At 41.5% G+C, this 22,623-nt stretch overlaps 1 protein-coding gene across 4 annotated transcripts; it reads right to left on the bottom strand.

The window, feature by feature from the left end:
* Positions 1–519: 519 nt before the first annotated feature.
* On the bottom strand, positions 520–21,674 carry LOC129546181 (orphan sodium- and chloride-dependent neurotransmitter transporter NTT5-like). Of its 4 annotated transcripts, XM_088830471.1 has the most exons (13): positions 11,176–11,263; positions 8,735–8,778; positions 7,553–7,942; positions 6,975–7,132; positions 6,677–6,800; positions 6,324–6,499; positions 6,013–6,123; positions 5,606–5,847; positions 4,068–4,254; positions 3,477–3,678; positions 3,201–3,360; positions 1,976–2,138; positions 520–1,741 (listed from the first exon to the last, which is right to left on the bottom strand). In XM_088830471.1, the coding sequence occupies exons 3-13, from the start codon at positions 7,884–7,886 to the stop codon at positions 1,457–1,459; spliced, it is 2,142 nt and encodes a 713-aa protein (XP_088686597.1). In that variant the 5' UTR covers positions 7,887–7,942; positions 8,735–8,778; positions 11,176–11,263; the 3' UTR covers positions 520–1,456. The 4 variants fall into 4 exon arrangements, with proteins under 4 accessions (XP_088686597.1, XP_088686593.1, XP_088686596.1 ...); XM_088830467.1 differs by lacking the exons at positions 5,606–5,847; positions 6,013–6,123 and having other exon boundaries at positions 550–1,741; positions 4,068–4,217; positions 11,176–11,259; XM_088830470.1 differs by lacking the exons at positions 5,606–5,847; positions 6,013–6,123; positions 8,735–8,778; positions 11,176–11,263 and adding an exon at positions 21,634–21,674 and having other exon boundaries at positions 550–1,741; positions 4,068–4,217.
* Positions 21,675–22,623: the final 949 nt, after the last annotated feature.

The following is a 22,623-nucleotide window of genomic DNA, read 5'->3' as shown; positions in this document are numbered from 1 at the left end:
AGTGGCAATTCCCCCAATGTGATTACTAGCTTTACTACCTTGAAGTGAAGTGAAGTGAAGTCACTCAGTCATGTCCGACTCTTTGGGACTCCATGGACTGTAGCCTACCAGGCTTCTCTGTCCATTGGATTCTCTAGGCAAGAATACTGGAGTGGGTTACCATTTCCTTCTCCAGGGGATCTTCCAGACCCAGGGATTGAACCCGGGTCTCCCGCATTGGAGGCAGACACTTTAACCTCTGAGCCACCAGGGAAACCAGCTTTACTACCTTACCTATCTTAATTCAAGTTTAGAATTAATTCTTGGCCTCTCAAAGATTTCTTCTAATTTATTCTAAGCTCATTTACACATTTGAAGAGGATGGTTGATGTATTTTATGCTACATTTAGGTGTCTTGTAATAGAGTGTGTTTTGTCTTATTTTTTTGTCACGTTGCCCAAAATGAGTCCTCCTTGGGTTTTCTTTATTTTCTGCAGTCAGCCTCTACTGTCCCCCTCAGTTCAGTTCAGTTCAGTCGCTCAGTCATGTCCAACTCTTTGCGACTCCATGAATCGCAGCACGCCAGACCTCCCTGTCCATCACCAACTCCCGGAGTTCACTCAGACTCATGTCCATCGAGTCGGTGATGCCATCCAGCCATCTCATTCTCTGTCGTCCCCTTCTCCTCCTGCCCTCAATCCCTCCCAGCATCAGAGTCTTTTCCAGTGAGTCAACTCTTGGCATGAGGTGGCCAAAGTATTGGAGTTTCAGCTTTAGCATCAGTCCTTCCAATGAACACGCAGGACTGATCTCCCCCTCAGTCCCTGCCAAATAACCTTCTTCCAAACTCCCAGACCACCTTAGTAGAAAATACGATGTTGTGAAAAGTTTTAAGCCCCTTAATATTTAAGAGATACTGACAAAGTCACTGATTAGCAGATAGTTAACTACTTTGCCATAACCAGTGACTCGACTCGGTCTAGTGTACTTATAGGAAGAACCAGGAAGAGAGGACCTGGGGTCCTAGCATTTGAATTTAACAGTCAATGGGAGGCAATACTGGAAACCAGGATTTTCTTTATGACAAAAGTAAAGTTTCACTGAGCTGATTAATTTACCAGGATTATTTTTGCCCTGAATTTCCTAGGGACCAGACCTTATACAGACCAATTCCAAGAGGAACGTAGCCTAGGAGAAGTAGTACCAGCATTTACCATTAACCAAATACCAGAAGTCAAGAGCACCATTATCACAGGTCTGGTGAGGGAAAGTGTGGGAAATGCAGGGAATGACTGCTGTGTTCATCCCTCTCAGGCCAGAAAAGCTTGGCCAGTCCAGGGAAACTGGCATTTGGGTCCAGTTACGTTAGCAGTTTCTGCATTTGCCTCTTCTAATACAAGTTGCCCACCAGAGAGTTTCACCCCGATAAAGGAGTGATGTTGTGCCAAATGAACCAAGTCTTTATTTCCAACAGGAATTATTCACGGGGCAGAAAGTTTCCCCCGTTTTTTGGTTTATCCATTTTAATAATCTTTTGTCTTTTTTGCCTCATCTGAAGCCGTGGACCAACCTTCGGTGAGTCCCCCTTAGCTTCAGGTTGGAAGGTTATTATGGCCGTATTGTGGATCACGGAGACAGGAGAAGCCACCCGAACGATGACGGTGTAGAAGAAGTAGACAGGGACGGGCAGGACGGTGATGATGACGGTGAATATAAGCAAGGCTTTAGCCCATGACGGGTAAACTCGGGTCACCTCATGTGACTGTGGAGAAAAGGGAAGAAGGTTTAGAATGCCCAGGTTCTCTGAAGTAGCAGGATGAAGAGGGTAGGGATAGGAGACAAACCAAGGCAACAGACTAAATAACTGAATCCCCAGGGAATCAGATGACTGTGTCCTAGTTGTAAGAGTCGATTTAGGAGTGGGAGTGGGGAGGAAAAAAGTGGACTGAAAAGTCTCATGTCCACTCCTTAGGGGGTTCTGGGGAGGGAGGCTCACAATTCTTGAGTCCCAGGCCAAGTAGGTGATCTCCTTCACAGACAGGTGAATCAGGGTGCTTGAAAACAGGACTAGCAGCATAAATGGAGACAGAAAACACCACAGCCAACGATAGATGGGGGAGATGGGGCGGCCCATCATGATACTCAGGTCTGTAAGGAACCTGGGAGGAAGGGTCACAAGACTTTGGGAGGCCCATTCAAGCCTTACCCAGCCTTGGTGTGGGGGTCAGTCCAAACCTAACCTGGGAGAAAACACTTAACATTTCTTAAAACTTTCTGTTCACACCTCCACAACCAGTCTTCTTGCCGCTAATTCATCCACTTTCAGTCTGGTTTCTGTCCCAGCCCCAGGGCTTTTCTTTTAAACCCCTCTCCTCCATCCCCCTTCAGGATAAAAGCCCAACTTCCTGAAAGTAGGTTCTTTAAGCCCACACATCCAGCTTTCTTTGGTGCACCCTTCTTAATCCCAATACATCCAATTCAGGTTCCTTCTGCTTAGAACAAACTTCTCCTTCATCTTACTATATTCTATTCATGCATCCTCTCCTTGACTGACTCTTCCATCTTCTTTAGATAAAATTCTGTGTTTCTAGAGTGCCCTCAGTTGCCTCCATCCTGCTCAAGGATATGTCTTTCTCCTTGGACTCTGAGAGCAGAAACTAAATTTAATTTATCTCAGTATCCCCCAGTACTCACCACAAGGCCTGCCTGGCACATAGGAGGCTCTAAGAAATATTTGAGAGTGACTGGTTGCATGAATGAACAAACCGATGCCAAGAGTCACTATCATCTATAAACACTGCCACCCTTGGATTACACGGGGCTTCTCAAATGATAGTGTACATATGAATCACTTGGGATTCCTGTTAAAATACAGATACAGATACAAAGGTCTGGGGTGGAGCCTGAGGGTCTGCATTTCTGATAAGCTTCCAGGTGGTGCCAATGCCACCAGTCCACAGAGCAAGCTTTCAGAAGCAAGGGATTACACATTTCAATGTCCACACTACCCAGGTTGAAAGAAGAGCTCAGGAGCCCCTAAGACTTGATATAGACTGCTCGCCACTTTCCCACTTTATATTGATATTCCCCTGGAACCAGCATGCTCTTCTTTTTTCCCACCCCCTTGGGATCTCTCCATATGCCCTGGGATAAGAGCCTGGCAGTGAGAGCAAAAGGGACTCTTAGCTGTGTGGCAGGAAATTCTGGGATTGGGACATCACCTCCTGGCCCCATAGATCCAGGCCATGGCGAAGGTCTCCAAGATGACGATGAAGAAAAGGGGCAGAGATACCCAGTAGTCATCCAGCAGGTTCACATAGTAGCTGCCTGAGGGCCTCACAAAAAGGAGGCTTCCCAGGAACATAGGCACACAGACACCCACTGGAGAGAAACATCAGATATAAATCAAGGTCAGTATCGACCCTGTGTGTATAAGTCCCATTGGGGTTAAACTAAATGATGGCCATAGGTGGGAGAACAGTCATAGGTCAGAGTACCTGTGAGCAGCTTTGAATGCTCCCTGAGGGAAGAGAAAGTATCCTGGAGAGGGGTGATGATGCCTTGTATGATTCCTATCACAGTGCTCAGCCCCAGGTTCACCAGCAACAGGAAGGTAATGATGGACCAGAAGGTGGGTCCAGAAAACAAAGAGACGATGTCACTAAATGCCACAATGACCACACCTGGACCGATCATAACCTGTGAATGAGGGAAAGAGTGGTGAGGGCTCTGAGCTCAGTCTGGGGAGCCCTAACTCTGTTTCCATCCTCTCCCCTAGAAAACTATCTGTAGCCCTGTTCATGGATATTAGTATACTCATCTGGCCTTGAGGCATGAGGATTTCCTCCTGGTCTAGCAGCTCTCTGGGGCTGGGGTGAAGAAGCTTGTATGAATTCTAGTGTTTTGTGCTACAAAGGCTACAATTGCCTTATCACAAAAGGTTACTATGAATCATGGTCTTGGTTGTCTGAGATGCTTCTGAAAATTGCCTTTCTGAATTCTACAGACACCTAAGCAATGTGGAAGTTTCTGGTGCTCTGGGGGCTTTGAGGGGAACTCTATAGCCCTATCCCCAATCCCCTACCTACCTGATTCAATTCCTTAGATAAGTCGCAATCGGTCAGATTGGGTAGGATTCTGCTTCTGATGTGTTCAGGGAGGTTGTTGAGCCACTTGGGGTAGACGGAGCTCGGATCATGGTACAGACTGTCTGGAGGATGGGCCTCAGGCGGCAGGACCTGGGCAATGACCATATCCATCACTTTTTTAGCGTTCCTGGGGACAGAAGTAGAATTATATAGAATCATTTGGCCTTGGATGATAACCTCCTCCCTCAGCCTCTAGATGAAAAGGGAAATTACTAGCCTAAAGTTTTTGATTTGATTAAAGTAGGGCCTGCACTGAATCCTAGGTATCCAGGATCCTACATGACACCTATTTTCATAATCACAGAAATGGCTGTGTGAGGCCAGAGAATTTCTGACTGAGGCAGACTCCTGGAGGGGTCTTTCCTACAGTACCATTGAGGGTTTTCAGCTTTTTACCTCCTACTAGACAATCTCAGGATAACGTTATGGCTTCTCAGCTTTCTTGACCTGCTGGCCTCTTCAGCTTCTTTACTCACAACTCTCTCAACCTTCTATACATCAGCTGTCCTCAATTATTAAGCCCTTTTCAACTTGCCACGCTCTCTCAATTGTCTTAGTGTCTTTGGTCCCTGATGTTCTCTCTGCTTAGAACTATCCTACTCTATCCGCACTTAGTCTACCCCAATTCTACCCTCTAAACATTCTCCACTTGGCAGATTCCTACAAATCCTTATTCAGCTCACTGCACTATTTACTGCCATGGAAATCTATTCATGATCTCTTATGAGGGCAAATCAACAAACCGCAGAAAAGTAGTATGGTATCGGCCAATTTTTTTTTAATGGCATGTTTTTATATACGGGTCTATGAATTGGAAACACTTGAAAGAACACTCCCAGTGATTACTTGTCAGGAAACAAACTCAGCTCAGTATTGTCTCTACCAGGAAACCTTCCCTGACTGCTCCAAGTTAGTAGCTCCCTCCTCTGTGTCCACTCATCATCCCTACTACTAGTCCTCATCTAGTTTGTGATTATCTGTTTACTATCTGCTTCCTCATTTTCTTGAGATCAGGGATGGTAGTCTAGTTTACCATTGGTTGTGTTGCCAGAGCTCAACACAGGGGCTGGTAGATAGGAGATGTTTTTATAAACATGACGAGCATTTTTGGAATGAATGTTATAGAAGAAGAAAATGGAGTACAGGCTATGGGGACCCTGGTGCAGCAGGCCCTTTTTTTGTCTAATGGTTCAGCTGAAAGTATCCTCTAATTTTTCCATGGCAGCCTCCAGTTAAGAATGGGGTGAACACATTTTTGAAAACCTCCAACTTCGGGAATTTCCTAGTTTAGAAAGGCATCTCTGAAAGAGACAGAGGTGGTAGGATTCAGGTGTTTCTAAGGTTTAGGATGCTCCAATTTGAGGACCCCATATTGACAGCCAACTTCCTTGAGTGATAGGAGCCTAGACTGGAGTTGTGTGGGCTATTTCCAAGACTTTGGTTTTAGTGACAATCTTCATATGAAAGATTGGGCTCACATCAAGTAACATTTTTCGTTGTTATTTGTGGCCAAGTGGCCCATTACAGCAAATACAAACACTGTGGCAGTCAGTGAGGCAAGCAAGTTGAGAAAAGCCACAGCACAGGCGTCAATGACACAGTTATTGGACCGAGGGATATACGAGCTGATTGCTGTGAAACTGCCAAAGCCGGGGCCCAAGGACAAAAAGAGCTGGTTTCCTGTTCGGCGCCACACTTCCACAGAATACAGGGCTGGTACCTGAGAAGGAAAAGTACCATGTAGATGAGGATACAAAGAGGGGAGAGCAAGCCATGATGGAGATGGAAGATGAGAAGGGAGTGAAAGAAGGAGCCAGGAGGGTCTCTATCAGACTATTAACCCTACTATTTGGATAAGAGACTTAAAGGGTGGGTGATGCCTTACCTTGGCAGCCAACAAATTCTTGAGGCCAAAATACGCGCCTTTCATCATGAGACTCCGGATAAGAAGAGAGAAAAGGATGATGTAGGGAAGGAGTACTGAGATATACAGCATCTGAGTAGGAAGTGTGATTCACAAAGAAAAGTTCAGCAGAGGCAGAAGTCTATAGACTAAGATCAAAGGCTATGGGGAATCAGAGGGAGGTCAGATTAGAGGGAATGAGACGCTGGAGAGTAGGCATCAAGTTAGGAGAATATTAGGGGATCTCAGATAGAAGGAAGTCCACTGCATTAGTAAGTCAGAGGGTAGCTCACCTTACCAGTGGACTTTGGCCCTTTGATCATGGAGATGCAGATGATTAACCAGATCACAAGGAGAGAGGCACCCAAATGTATGACTGGTTTCCCACCTATCTCAATTTCATCTGTGGCCTTCAATACCTTCCGGTACCAGAAGTACGTGGTGGGGCTGGTCCGTGCGCATTCAGAATCTGAGGTGAACCGGCCGTGGAGGAAACTGCAAGACCAGGTGCGCCTCCCCCTTCTTCACGCCCACCCACTCCTTCCAGTCCCCTTTCATCGTATTCTCCCAAGGATCCTTTTCCTACTTCATTCCTCTGTCCTTCTCTCAGCCCTCCCATTTGCCCTTTGCTTCCCTCCCTTCTCACCGATACTGGAATTCTTTGATAGGGGGCACAATAACCAAGGCAGTGGAGACTGGAAAGACTCAACCAAATAGAAGAGATTCCACGCCATGAGAACACTGTAGTACAAGCCCACGATGATGCACACCTAGGGACCATGAAGAGTTCTGGAGACGAGGAGAAGGTAGGCTCGCCGGAGGGAGAGCTGGGGAACCGAACGGCTTTCACCCTTGGAAGCGAAGTCATGGGACCCATTCCAGGATGAGGGTTAGGGTGGGGATGGGGTGTAAAGGGTAGGCCTGGGCAGCCCAGGGCTCCTCACCATGAAGCTTGTATACCCGACACCACCAATCCAGGGGCTGATGACCTTCCACACACCAATGCTGCCCTGACGCATCCTCTGACCAGCTGCCATCTCCAGGAAGAGGAGAGGAATCCCGACCAAAAACATCATCAGGATGTAGATGATGAGAAAACTGCCTGTGCAGGGGGTTCAAGGAGGAGCTCTTAGAACCAACCATCTGGCCTGGACTTCTTCATAGGTCCAGGAAGACACATTCCCCACCAATGACCTCCCTCAGGGCCACAGGCATCAGGGTCAATTGCTTCCACATCCCTCACAGTCCCAGGCACCCAGCCCCCAATTCCTGGAAGACCAAGATACCCTAGTCTCTCTCGCCTTGACCCAGGCCTCTAGCTGCACCATTCTTATGAAACTAAGTATTCAGATATCCTGCTCCCACCCTTCCAAGGTTCTAGGGGTTCAGGTACCTGGCCCCTGCCTAGGTCAGTTTCCCCAATCCTCAGCCCCTACGTATCTCAGAGACCCCAGAGTAGCCAGGACAGGTCTCTGGCTCCTCACCCCCTCGTGGGTCCATGATTTCTGGTCCCCAGGCTTACCACCTCCATTGTGAAAACACAGATAAGGGAAGCGCCAGATGGTGCTCAGCCCCACAGAGAAGCCCACCTGGGCCAGGAGGTACTCAGTTTTATTGGCCCAGATTGGTCGTTCATGGGGGGCTTCATCTTTGTTTGGGGTCTCCAGTATGTCTTCATTATCTTCATCAGACCAAACGTGTGCTGACAGAAGGTCCAACTTCTGGCTCTCCTCAGCAGGTGTCTCGGACACTAACTGGTAAGCTGAGGTAGTAGCAGTCAGGGATATGGAAGCTGAAGGTACAGACAGCTGAGATTTCTCTTCCTGAGCCTCCATGTCTTCATTAACAGTTGTCATCCTGGGTGAACTCTAATTCCTGCTTCTGCAGGGATGGGGCCTCTTCCCTTGTTGACCTTAAGGACATTAAGAACTGCAGACTTTAGGTTTATGAGCTAAGGGAAGATGAGATTAATCCTGCAAAAAACCCCTGAGGCCTCCCCAACCTTCTTATCCTTACCTGGTAAGAATATGGAGTCTCCACTCTAGAAAAGATCTCTAGGAAATAATAACTTAAAACAATACCATCTACAATACCAAAAGACTTAAAATAATTTTATGAGGAATAACTTTATAACGAAAAATAAGCAAGACCTTTAGATACACACACAAACTATAAAATGTTGTTGAGAGAATAAAGAAGCCCTAAATTAAGGGGTGTAACATGTTCATGAATTGGAAGTCTCAGTAGTCTAACAACGTCCATGTTGCCCAATTTGGTCTATAGATTCAATACAGTTCTTATTAAAATCACAGCAGGGTCTTTGAGAAAATTGACAAGCGAATTCTAAAGTGTACACGAAAAGCAAAAGGCCTAAACTGGTTAATACAATCTTGATGGCGAAGAAAAAACGTAAAGACTAACTATAAAGATATAGTCATTAAAAGAGTATGGTATTGATAGAAGGATCTATGGCACAAATAAATCAATGGAGTAATATGCTATGCTGTCCAATATGATAACTACTAGCCAGGGGCTATCTAAATTAAAACTGAGTAACATTAACAATTTAGCTCCTCAGTCATACTGCCACATATCAAATGTTCAGTAGACACATGGACACCGTATTAGAAGAACAGATATAGAAATTTCCATTATCGCAGAAAATTATTTGGATACCAGTGGGAGAGCTCAGAAACATACTCACACGTATGCAGACACCTGATTTACAACAAAGATGGCACTGCAAAGCTGCAGAGAAAGGACACTGCTTTCAGTAAATGACTAGTTGCTTGCGCAATTGGATATCTATATAGAAATAAATGAACCTCGGCCTCCTCAACTTCACACATTAAATAAAAATATATTCAGAGCAGACTGTAGTTATACAAAAGGTAAAACAATAAGATTTTAAGGTAAAAACCCCAGGAGAACATCTGCATGACTTGAGGGTAGGCACAGATTTCGTAGACAGTACACAAAAAGCACTAGTCATAAAGGAAAAGTTTGACATATTGGACAAAACTAAAAATAGAAGTGTCTTTCAGTCAAAAGTTACCATTAATTGAGTAAACATACATGGTGAACAGAATCATGCCCTCTTCCAGGATATCCACATCGTAATTCCTGGAATCTGCCAATATGTTACCTCACATTTCTATGTGATTAAATTATGGATCTTGAAATGGGGAGATTATTTGGGATTATCTATGATGGACACAATGAAATTACCAGGTCCTTGTAAGGGAAAGAAGGAGATAGCAGGTTCCAAATCACAAAAGGAAATAGGATAGCAGAAGCAGAAATTGGAGTGATATCCTTTGAATATGTAGAAAGGAGCCATGATTCAAGGAATGCAGATGAATCCTAGTATGTGGAAAAGGCTAGGAAATGGCAAAGCCTAGGTCCTATGTAAAGAACACAGGTCTGCTGACAACTTGCTTTTAGTTCAGTGAAACTGATTTCAGATTTCTGACCTGCAGAACTGTAAGATAATACATTCATGTTGTGTTAAGCCACTAAGTTTGTAGTTATTGTTACAGCAACAGTAGGAAACTAACAAATTACATAATCAAAAAAAGCATATTTTTCCCATAAAATTTATTTTTAAAAAAACACCCACAAATAAATAACAAATTGCAGCAGGGAAAAAGTGGAAGGAAGGGAACAGAAAGCTCAAACAGGCATATTATCAAAGAAGATGTACAAATGGCCAAGAAAGAGGAAAAGATACTCAATGCTCAACTTCATTCGTCAATAAGAAAATGTAATTTAAAACCACAAATGAGAACAGATGGGTGTATATGTGATAAATCAAGTACGGCAATATGTTAACTGTAGAATCTAGGTTGATGGGTATATGGATGGTCACTGTATAAATCTTTGAACATTTCTGTATGCTTAAGAATTTTTTCACAATAAAATATTTGGGAGGACACCACAATAAGATACTACTGTATATCCAGTAGACAAGCAAACATGAAAAAGACTGATTAAACCAAATGATGGCATGTGTGGAAACTTCTGGAACTCATATACACTGCTGGTAGGAATACAGATTGCTACAGCGGCTTCAGAAAACTAGTTGAATGTACCCACATACTTTAAATGTTTTCATACGTTATCACCCTTTTCAAAGTGATTATCTAACAGAAATGTGTACATAAGTGCACCAAAACCACATTCAAGAATGCTCATAGCTGCAATATTCATAACTGCCAAAACCTGAGAACAACTCAAATATCTTTCGACAGTAGAATTAGTAAGTGAGAGTATATTCATATAACTAGGAGACAACACGAAAGAGTTAATTACAGGCATGTGCAACAATCTGGATGAATCTCAAAAATATTTTGAATGAAGGAAGCCAGGCCCAGAAGAGAACATATGATATAATTCTAAGAACAGGCAAAACAAATTTATGATGTCAGAAGTCAGGATAGCATGCTCACGTTGTGACACTTTATCTAGCCATAATTATGATTTGTGCATGCCTTAATATGTGATACTTCAATAAAAGTTTATCTAAAAATAAACGTTTGGGGCAAACGCTGGATTTCTATACAATAACAATAAACAGAAAGTGGATTTTTAAAATAAAGATAGCACAACATCAACAAAAACTTTATGACATCAATAAGTAAATATAAACAACACTAAAAGTCTTTAAAAAAAGCAGAGAAATATTCTATGTTCATGGGCATAAATACTCAGTACTGTAAAGACGGAATTTCTCCCCCAAATTTATAGATTCAATGCAATTCCAATCAAAATCTCAACACATTTTTTTTTCCACAAAAGCTAGCAAGATTTTACTCTATATTTATTTGGCTGTGCCAGGCGGCATATGGGATCCTAGTTCCCTGACAAGGGATCAAACTCACACCCCCTGCATTGGAAGCGCAATCTTAACCACTAGGCCACGAGGGAAGTCTCTACAATTTATATAGAGGAATAAAGTGTCATAAATAATGAAGAGACACCTTCTGTTACTGGCCAAGGTGGAGTAAGCTAACGACACATAACCAATCCTCACTAATTACAGTTAAGATCTCTGGATAGAATACAAAAAGTAACTACCTGAGGACTTTGAAAAGTAAATAGCAGCAGTCAGAATGGGTATTTAAGTTAACCTGAGTAATGACTTACAGTGCAGAGAATGAGTTTCACATATTTTCCTCCTTTGCCTCTGGTCCAAGAACCAGCCAAATCAGAGACCCGTACACAGCACTAAATGAAAAAGCCCCAGGAGAAACAGGGTTTCTCAGGGTTCTCAGGGGCCAGGGAAAAGAGCTCCTAGGCCTACTCCTCCCCCAAAATAGGGTGGAGGCAGCATCAGCTTCCCCTCCACAACCTGGAGGCTCACCTCTGACCTACACAAGTGTGGAACAAATGCAAAGAAGCACAGCGAGACTTTGAAAACTGAACAGTGATACAAACAACTGCCCAAGCCACAGACTGACCCTGCGGTGGCACATGCTAACCCAAATAGCATCACAAAGGCTGTGAAAACTGAACCAACATTGTAAACACACCCATGGAAGATATGACAAAATTTGCCATCTGAACTTAACCAGGTTGATGATCTGTTAAAACAAAATAAGCAAACAAATTCAACATTCTCCAGAGGATATTAACAGGATCTTGAGTCTCAAGACATAATATTCAAAATTTCCAGGATACAATCCAACATAATCACCACTTGGACACACACACACACACACACAAATCTGACCATTTCCCAAGGGAAAAGACAATATATGTCAACCCTGAGATGACCCAGATGATGGAATTATTACACAGATTTATTTTAAAGTTTTTATTATTTTTCCAGCTTTAATGAGGTATAATTGACAAGTAAAAATTGTAGGGACTTCTCTGGTGGTCCAGTGGCTAAACTTCATGCTCCCAATGCAGTGGGCCCAGGTTCGATCTTTGGTCAGGGCCCAGGTTCGATCTTTGGTCAGGGAACTAGAACCCACATGCCACAACTAAACATCCCCTGTGCTGCAGCTAAGATCCAGTGTAGCCAAATAAAAACATACATATGTAAATATATGTATATATATATATTTTAAAATTATATATATTACGGTATACATGTGATGTTTTGATATATGTGTCCACTGTGAAATGATTACTACAATGAAGTTAATTAACATCTCTCACTTCACACATACCATTAATTTTGTGAGTGTAGTAAGAATACTTAAGATCTACTTTCTTAGTAAATTTCAGATTTACAATACATCATTAACTGTAAAGTCATCGTGCTGTACATCGAGAACTTACTCATCTTATAATTGAAAGTTTGTTCTCTTTGACCAACAACTTCTTTTCCTCCTTTCCTCTGCCCCTGTAATCACTCTTCTTCTCTTTGTATGAGTTAGACTTTGTTAGATTCCACATATAAGTGAGATCATGAAGTATTTATCTTTCTGTGCCTGGCTTATTTCACTTAGTTAATGTTCACGAGGGCTTCCCTGGTGGGTCAGTGATAACGAATCTGCCTGCCAATACATAAGACGCAGGAGACACAGGTGCAATCCCTGGGTTGAGGAGATCCCCTGCAGAAGGAAATGGCAAACCCACTCCAGTATTCTTGCCTGGAAAATCCATGGACAGAGGAGCCTGGTAGGCTATAATACCGTAAGGTTGCAAAAGAGTCAGATACGGTTGAGCACAGCACACAGCACAATGTCCATGAGGTTTGTGTTGTCACAAACGGTAGTTTCCTTAAGGTCAATAATATTCCAGGGTGCACATGTGTGTGTGTGTGCTATTAATACATTTCCTTTACCCCACTAAACCACTGATGGACACTTAGCTGTTTCCATTTTGTGGGTGTTGAGGTTAACGCTGCAATGAACGTGAGCGTGCCGATATCTCTTCAAGATTCTGATTTCATTTCCTTTCAGTATATGCCCAGAATTGGGATTGCTGGATCATATGGTAGCTCTATTTTAATTTTTTTAGGAACTGTTATCCTGTTTTCCATAGTGGCTGTTCCAAGTTACATTTCTACCAACAGGGTATAAGGGTTCCTTTTTCTCCACATCCTTGCCAACACTTGTTATCTTGCGACTTTTTGATAATAGCCATATTAACAGATGTAAGGTGATATTTTATTGTACTTTTAACTCACATTTCCCTGATTAGTGATTGTGAGCACCTTTTCGTATAACTTTAGGCAGTCATTTGTATGTCTTCTTGGAAAAAATGTCTATGGGAAGTTGGATTTTTTTTTTTGCCAGAGTTATATGAGTTCCTTAGTATATTTTGAATGTTAATACCTTACGGATCCATGGTTTGCAAATATTTTCTCCCATTTCATAGGATGCCTTTGTATTTTTTTTATTGTTTCCTTTGCTGAGGACAAACTTTCAAATTTAATGCAGTTGTTCTTGCTTTTGTCCTGTGTTTTTGGTATCATAACTCCCTCCCTCCAAATCATTAGTTCTAGGAATTTTATGGCTTCTGGTCTTCAAACAACATAGAATTGTTTTGTATGGGGTTGGATAAGGGTCCTCTTTCTTTCTTTTGCATGTGAAAATCCAGCTTTTCCAGAACCATTTATTGAACAGAATATCCTTTTCCCACTGTGTATTCTGGGATCCTTTGTTTAAGATTGGGGATTCCCTGGTAGCTCAGCTGGTAAAGGATCTGCCTGCAATAAGGGAAACCCCGGTTCAATTCCTGGGTTGGGAAGATCCCCTGGAGAAGGGAACAACTACCCACTCCTGTATTCCGGCCTGGAGAATCCTATGGACTGTATAGTCCATGGGGTCGCAAAGAGTCGGACATGACTGAACGACTTTCGCTTCACTTGTTTAAGATTAGTTGACTGAATATGTGTGACCTTATATCCGGGCTCTCTAGTCTGTTCCATTGGCCTAGGTGTCCATCTTTATGCCAGTACAATATTGTTTTGATTTACAATAGCTTTGCAATATAATTTTACATTAAGAAATGTGATGCCCCCAGCTTTGTTCTTCTTGCTCAAGATTGCTGTAGCTATTTGAGGTCCTTTACAATTCTGTACAAATTTTAAGATTGTTTTTCCTATTTCTATGAAAATCCATCATTGGAATTTTGATAGGGATTGCACTGAATCTGTAAATTGCTTTGGGTAGTATGGACATTTTGACAATATTAATTCTTTCAATACATGAACACAGGACACATTTCCATTTATTGCATCTTATTCAATTTCTTTCATCAGTGTTTTATAGATTTCAGTGTATAGATATTTCACCTTTTTTTCAATTGTTTCACTTTACCGCACTTTGCAGATATTGTATTTTTTTCTACAAACTGAAGGTTTGTGGCAACCCTGCACTGTCAGATAATGGTTAACATTCTTTTAGCAATAAAATATTTTAAAATTATGTACAACTTTCAGATATAATGCTATTGCACACTTAATCATATGGTAGTTCTACTTTAAAATTTTGAGGAAATTTTTTTTATAAAAATAGAAAAATTCATCCTAAAATTCATGTGGACTCTCAGGGGGTCCCAAATAGCCAAAACAATCTTGAAAAAGAAGAATAAAGCTGGAGGACTCATACTTCCTGATTTCAAAACTTACTACAAAGCTGCAATGATCAAAACGTGTGATACTGACATAAAGATAGACATATAGACCAGTGGATTAGAATGGAGAACCCAGAAATAAAACCCTTACATATACAATAAATTGATTTTTGGCAAGGGTGCTAAGATCATTCAATAGGGGAAGAATGGTATTTTTAATAATTTGCGCTGGAAAAACTGGATATCCACATGCAAAAGCTGGACCTTTACCTAACACCCTATACAAAAACTAACTCAAAATGGATCAAAGACCTAAATGTAAAATCTGAAATTATAAAACTACTAGGAAAAAACGTAGGGCAAAACTTACATGACACTGGATTTGATTTCTTGGATATGATACCAAGTTCAGTTCAGCTCAGTTCAGTCACTCAGTCGTGTCCGACTCTTTGAGACCCCATGAATCACAGCACGCCAGGCCTCCCTGTCCATCACCAAATCCCAGAGTTCACTCAAACTCATGTCCATCAAGTCGGTGATGCCATCCAGCCATCTCATTCTCTGTCGTCCTCCTGCCCCCCAATCCTTCCCAGCATCAGAAAGGCACATGCAATAAAACTATATGGAGATAAACTGGACTCCATAAAAATTTTTTTAATTTGTATATAAAAAATAATACCAACAAAGTAAAAAGGTAACCCACATAATAAGAGAAAATATTTTCAAAACCATATGTCTGACAAGGGATCAATATCCAGAATATACAGTGTATATGCTAAGTCGCTTCAGTTGTGTCAGACTGTGCAACCCAATGGAGGTAGCCTGCCAGACTCCCATGTCCATGGGATTCTCCAGGCAAGAATACTGGAGTGGGTTGTCATGCCCTCCTCCAGGGGATCTTCCCAACCAGGGATTGAACCCATGTCTCCTGCATTGGCAGGCAGGTTTTTTTTTACCACTAGAGCCACCTAGAGAACACCACAAATTCATTCAGAAATGGTAAAAGGATTTGAATAAATATTCTGCCAAAGAAGACATATAAATGATCAAGAAGCACACGGAAGGATGCTCAACATCACTACTGTTGGTGGCTTCGTCGCTAAGCTGTATGCGACTCTTGCCACCCCATGGACTATAGCCCGCCAGGCTCCTCTGCCCATGGGATTTCCTAGGCAAGAATACTGAAGTGGGTTGCCATTTCCTTCCCCAGGGGATCTTCCCAACCTAGGGATCAAACCCGGGTCTCCTGCACTGCGGGTGGACTCCTGCACAGAAGGTGGATTCTTTACCAACTGAGCTATGAGGGAAATACAAATCAAAACTACAGTAAGATGCTATATCACATCCATAAGAATGGCTACCTAAAAAAAAGAACAAACAGAAAATAACAAGTGCTGGCAAAGATGTGGAAGGACAGGAGTCCTTGTGCACTATTGGTGGGAACGTAAAGTGATATAGATACTGTCTGGAAAATATTATGAAGGTTCCTCAAAAAATTAAAAACAAAATTGCCACATGATCCAACAAATCCACTTCTGGCTATATACCTAAAGTAATTGAAAACAGGATCTTAAGAATTTTGTATATTCATATTTATAACAGTATTATTCACATTAGCTAGAACATGGAAGAAATCCAAATGTCCATTGACATAAACTGGTAAACAAAATGTGGTATATCCATGTAATGGGATATTATTCAGCCTCACAAAGGAAGGAAATTGTGACATATACTGCAGCATGGATGAACGTTGAGGACATTATGTTCATTGCTAAGTCAGCCACAAAAAGACAAAGACTATATGTTTCCACTTGTGTGAGATACTGAGAATAGGCAAAATCATAGAGACAGACAGCTGTAGAATGCCAATTGTTAGGGTTAGCGGGAGGGAGTAATGAGGAATTACTGCTTAATGGGCAGAGTTTCAGTTTCACAAGATGAAAGAAGTCATGGAGATAGATGATGGTGATGGTGATGCAATATTATGAATGTATTTAAACACTGAACTGGACACTTAAAAATGGTTGAGATGGTAAATTTTATATTATGTGTATTTTTCCACAATGAACAAAAAATGGAAAAAATGGAATGCACAGGGTATAGCCAGCTTGGAATCAGATAAGACTGCAGTTTTAAAATGGACCTTAGAACAGATTTTTAATGAATGACGATGAGAAATTAAGGGATCTGGAGCACAGGAAGAGAAAGTCAACATAAAGGTGAATATAATACTTTGGGAACAACAAATATTTTCAAATTTGTAGTTTACCACTTCAGATTGTTAAAGAGGTTTCCTTTTTTTAATTAAGAGAGAAATAAAATTTGAAGTGGAAAATTCTGACTTTTAGACTGGCAGCTCCTTTTACCTACTTAAACATCAACTTCTGGGATTAATCTGTTCACTGAACAAATATTTGACTACCCATTTGTCCTTGAAAATACAGGTCTGACACTGTTCTAAGCCTTATAGACAGAGCAGTAAACAAACAAAAGTCCCACCTTCCTTGAGCTTACATTCTAGTAACTTAAAGTTATCTGTGTATAAAATCTGAAAAAAAAATGTACAGATTTAGAGAAAATTAAATAATCTTAGCATAATATCATCTCTATTAGCTCTTTAATTTTGTGATAATTCCTTTATGCTTAAACATTAAATTTACCCAACAAATCTGTGGGATTGTTTCACCATCTCTATTTGACACATAAGAAAGCTAAGAACAAGAAGAAGAAAAAGCAGCTTGCTGAAAGACTCAGAGCATGACCTAAGGATATGATATAACATATAAACACGGATTTGTCTCCAAATGCTATGGTCTTCCCACCAGGCCAAGAAGCCTCTCGAGACAGGGACTGGAACAACAGAACCATCAGTGAGTACATCTGGGACTGCTCTTGCTGCCAATGGACCCCGACACAGTGAGAGAACATGTGAACATTTCCATTTTAAATGTGTACAAACCCAATCACGAAGAGTCCTAAAACACGTTTGGCTCAACTTCCGACCTAGACCCACCGGGTCTAGGTCCACCTGCCCTGCTCCCTAGGTGGAAACACACATGTAGGTCTGGGAATGGGGAAACTGACAAGAGACGATGATGGGCTCAGCGTGGGGAAATGACGAGGGTGAGGGCATGTGGGCACCAACTTCTAACTGAGAAACAAACATCCAGAGCCTCAAACTGGCGATTTCCCTGGTGGTCCGGTGGCTAAGGCTCCAAGCTCCCAATGTGGCGTGGGCGGCCCGGATTCAGTCCCTGATTGAACTAGACCCCACATGTTGCAACTAGGGGTTCACATGCCTCAACCAAAGATTCTGCAACTAAAGATCCCACGTGCTGCAAATGAGACCTGGTGCAGCCAAATAAACCGATTAAAAAAAAGAGAATCTAAAACCACATAGAGAAAAAATATATAAAGTAAGATCCAAGAGGTTAAGTAAAAACTCTATAGTCCTAAATTTGAACTGAAAAAAAATAAGTATCCATTTATAATATATTTTTAGGGGAAAAAGGATTTCTTACCTGAATCTATTAAAATGGCTTACAAACAATGATCAATGCAATACAACAAACACTCCAAGCACAAAATTGTAATCTCTAAATAGGAAAAGGAGTACATCAAGGCTGTATATTGTCACCCTGCTTATTTAACTTATATGCATAGTACATCATGAGAAATGCTGGGCTAGAGGAAGCACAAGCTGGAATCAAGATTGCTGGGAGAAATATCAATAACCTCAGATATGCAGATGACACCACCCTTATGGCAGAAAGTGAAGAAGAACTAAAGAGCCTCTTGATGAAAGTGGAAAGTGAAAAAGGAGAGTGAAAATGTTGGCTTAAAGCTCAACATTCAGAAAACTAAGATCATGGCATCCTGTCCCATCACTTCATGGCAAATAGATGGGGAAACAGTGGCTGACTTTATTTTTCTGGACTCCAAAATCACTGCAGATGGTGACTGCAGCCATGAAATTAAAAGACAATTGTCCCTTGGAAGGAAAGTTATGACCAACCTAGATAGCATGTTAAAAAGCAGAGACATTACTTTGCCAACAAAGGTCCGTCTAGTCAAGGCTGTGGTTTCTCCAGTGGTCATGTATGGATGTGAGAGTTGGACCATAAAGAAAGTTGATCACCAAAGAATTGATGCTTTTGAACTGTGGTGTTGGAGAAGACTCTTGAGAGTCCCTTGGACTGCAAGGAGATCCAACCAGTCCATCCTAAAGGAGATCAGTCCTGGGTGTTCATTGGAAGGACTGATGTTGAAGATAAAACTCCAATAATTTGGCCACCTGATGCGGAGAGCTGACTCATTGGAAAAGACTCAAATGCTGGGAAAGATTGAAGGCAGGAGGAGAAGGGGACAACAGAGGATGAGATGGTTGGATGGCATCACCAACACAATGGACATGGGTTTGGGTGGACTCTGGGAGTTGGTGATGGACAGGGAGGCCTGGCGTGCTGCGGTTCATGGGGTCGCAAAGAGTCAGACATGACTGAGGGACTGAACTAAACTGAACTGAACTGAAATAGCATTTTCCATTAAAAGAAATTAGGTATTCTTGGAAAAATATGATTTCAGATTTGGGCCATGAAATGTACAAGTTAATTTCAAGGTTAATTTCATTGACCATTCGGTCAATACCAGAAAGCAAGGAAATTTTTATATATACTCAGGTCTTGTCAGAAGGACTCGGGAGTCAACTTGAAGACACTCCATGGGTCCAAGATGAGATGATTTGAGCGTCAATAAGAATGACTGCAATGGACTGAAATACATCAAATAAGTTTAAATCAATGAATTCAGAGAGATACTAAAATAAAAAATCTCAGTGATCATATTCAGACGATATTAGGCAATGAACTCATTTTTTAAGCTGGTAAATAAAGGGAAAGAATAAAAATTTATTTTGCTTTTCCTGTACAAAGTGTATGCCAGAGTAATGAATGTTTGATATGAAGTTCTCTTCCTAGGATTATTCAAACTAAGAAAAAAAGAAGGAATAATAAACTTAGAATACCACATCTTATCTCTCTGTTGAAAGGTGAATCTAGACAATGATCACCAATGGCTGCTAACACCACAAAAGGAGAGCCATCTAGGCATTTGAGGGTTTTTTGTCCTCCTAACTGAAATATATAAAACCAATCATGACATATTCTTGCTAGAATATTGAACCTAGAAGTAATAAACTTCTTCACTTAATTACCAATTTACTCGAAACACAGGAAACATAAGAATATATTAAATAACATCACAAGAGGTAATCAGCAAATTCCAGATGGCCAGAAATTGTACAGGACAAATAACCCAGTTTTATCAATAAATACATTTCAAGGGGGGAAAAAAGAGGGAGGGAGACCTACACACTAAAAGATGCTTAAAAGGTCTACCAATGGATTGCAACATATAAATTTTATTTGGATAATGATTCAAACCAACTTTTTAAAAAGTTATGAGACAGTCTCTCAAATAGTTAAACATAGAGTTAGCAGATGATCCAGAAATTTCACTCCTAAATATACATCAAGAGAAATAAGAACATATGTCCAACCAAAAAAACCCACTTTTACATAAATGTTCATAATAGCATTATTAATATAATAGCCCCAAAGTGGGAATAAGCCAAATGCCCATCAACGGATAATTGGATAAATAAAATGTGTTAAATCCATATAATGGACTATTATTCATCAATAAAAAGAAATGTGTACCAATACATGCTACACATGGGTGAATTTGAAAACATGCTATGTGAAAGAAGCCAGTCACAAAGAATTACATATCGCACGATTCCATTTATATGAAATGTGCAGAATAGGTAAATCTACAGGACAAAAAGTAGATTAGTGTTCATCTAAGGCTGAGCTTGGCAGCTGGGACAGTTACAGTGCTGGCTAAGGAGTGTGGGATTTATTTTGGGGATAATGAAAATGTACAAAAGCGGTAATGATAGATGCACAACTCTGAATATATGAAAAGCCATTGAATTGTACATTTTAAAAGAGTGGATGGTATGGTGTAAGAATTATTGATATATCTCAATAAATTTGTTTAAAAATATAAAGCTATCAGAAAAAAATTATGAAACAATCAGAAAATTTTAAATATTGAATGGATATTTAATGACATTAAAGGATTACTGTTATTTGTTTTTGGTGTGATAATAGTTTTGCCAGGTTTTTTAAAAGTGTTTTTATTTTTTAGAGAATATACTGCTGACATTTACAGATGAAATGATAAATTTGGAATTTATTTCAAAATAACGGAGAGGCATGTAGTGGGGGAGGAGAGAGAGAAAATCATATTTGTCGCAAGTTGGTCATTATTGAAGATGGGTGATAAGTGCAAAGTAATTCACTACATTATTTTTTCATATATGTTTGAAATTTTCCAAAATAAAATGGCCAGAGGCCACAAGACAAGAATCTTTCTCAGGTTTTACCCCTTGACTCCCTGTGTGAACCTCTTTTACTACAGGGTTCCCGATTAAACTTGGAAATGACAATACCTTTATCTCACACCACTCTTGTGAGGAAAAAACGTGAAGACGTGTAAGGTTCCCTCCCCAAGTAACAGGGCTCCATTTTGTCTAACACGGACAGAGATTCCCAAAAACAATCCAAAAGAAAATCCGCTCATCACATATACTGTGTACGAAACCCAATTTTAGACAGTATGAACCCAGAGTAGAGAAACCCTGTAGAAATCAGTCTGCCTATCTCTAATCAGTTCCCTTCACAGCAATGTGAGATATTTCCAATTTAAACATCCTTGACGTTACGTGTCAACGGTATTCCAACAAGTGGTATGAGGAGAGAAAGATTAAGAGTGGGACGCAGAAAAACACCAAGATCTTCATTCCTTTCCCTTTGGTTTATCTGGTAAAACCCTACTTTTCAATCCTCCCTGCACCGACAGGTTCTATTCCCCAAACTGGAACTGGAGCAGCGGGGTGTAAGCACAAAGGAGGATGAGCTCCCGGTTTCCCAGATAGGAAGAGGCTGAAAACTCAGACTATTTGATCATGAGAAGGTGACTGCCTCCTCTCTCTGATTCCCACCTTACCTGACTCAATAGAACGGGACTTGAAGCAGACGGATCGTTTGGATTGGGGTAGGGGGTGGTTGCGGCAGGAAGGAACGAGCGTGGGAGGGTGGGGCTACAGGGTACCGGAGCCAATGGGTGATGACCCGGAGGTTCACATCCCTTCCAGCCCTGCAGTCTTCAAGCTTGAGCTCGAAATGTCCGAGGTCCAGAGACATCTGGGATCTCTGCTCTTCCCATTCACCAAACTCACCTAGGGGTCCCACGCTCCAGTGGTTAAGGATGTCCGCTCTTTCTTCTTTTGTCACAGAAACTTACACAGGGACAACCTCCCTGTGAGTCCTAAGCAATCTGAAGTCCTGGAATCTCTTGAACGTTTAAGGGAAACCCATTCCCTGGATCTTCGGAAGTCTCCAAAACCTCCACCCACAGCCTCCAATCCCCAGTCCCTAAAGGACTGACCCCACCTCCTCTTGAGAAGTGCTTCAGCTGTTATGGAGTCACCCCTCCCACAAGTTTTGAAATACTCAGTTATCATCCACTGTGGGGGATTCCCGGAGGCTCAAGTGGTAAAGAATCCGCTTACAATGCAGAAGACACGGGTTCAATCCCTGGGTGGGGAAGATCCGCTGGAGAAGGAAATGGCAACCCACTCCAGTATTCTTGCCTGGAGAATCCCATGGACAGAGGAGCCAAGTGTGTTAGTCATTCAGTAGTGTCCCACTCTCTTGAAACCCCATGACTGTAGCCGTCCAGGCTACTCTGTCCATGGAATTCTCCAAGCAAGAATACTGCAGTGGGTTGCCATTTCCTCCTCCAGGGGATCTTCCTGACCTCAGGATCGAAACCGAGTCTCCTGCATTGCAGTCAGATTCTTTACCATTTGAGCCACCAAGAAAGCCCTATCATCCACTAGGCAAGTTCATTTGACTTAGCTCTGTGGTAAAACCTGCCATGTCTCTCTTAAGCAGATATGGGACCCTGATGGGCTCAGCAATACAATTTGGTAGT

The sequence above is a fragment of the Moschus berezovskii genome, chromosome 22, assembly GCF_049115385.1.
Source record: "Moschus berezovskii isolate FMDL1 chromosome 22, NW_MosBer_1.0, whole genome shotgun sequence".
Classification (NCBI taxonomy): Eukaryota; Metazoa; Chordata; class Mammalia; order Artiodactyla; family Moschidae; genus Moschus; species Moschus berezovskii.
Note: the sequence above shows the minus strand (reverse complement) of the source record. Positions and strands in the feature narration are given on the sequence as shown.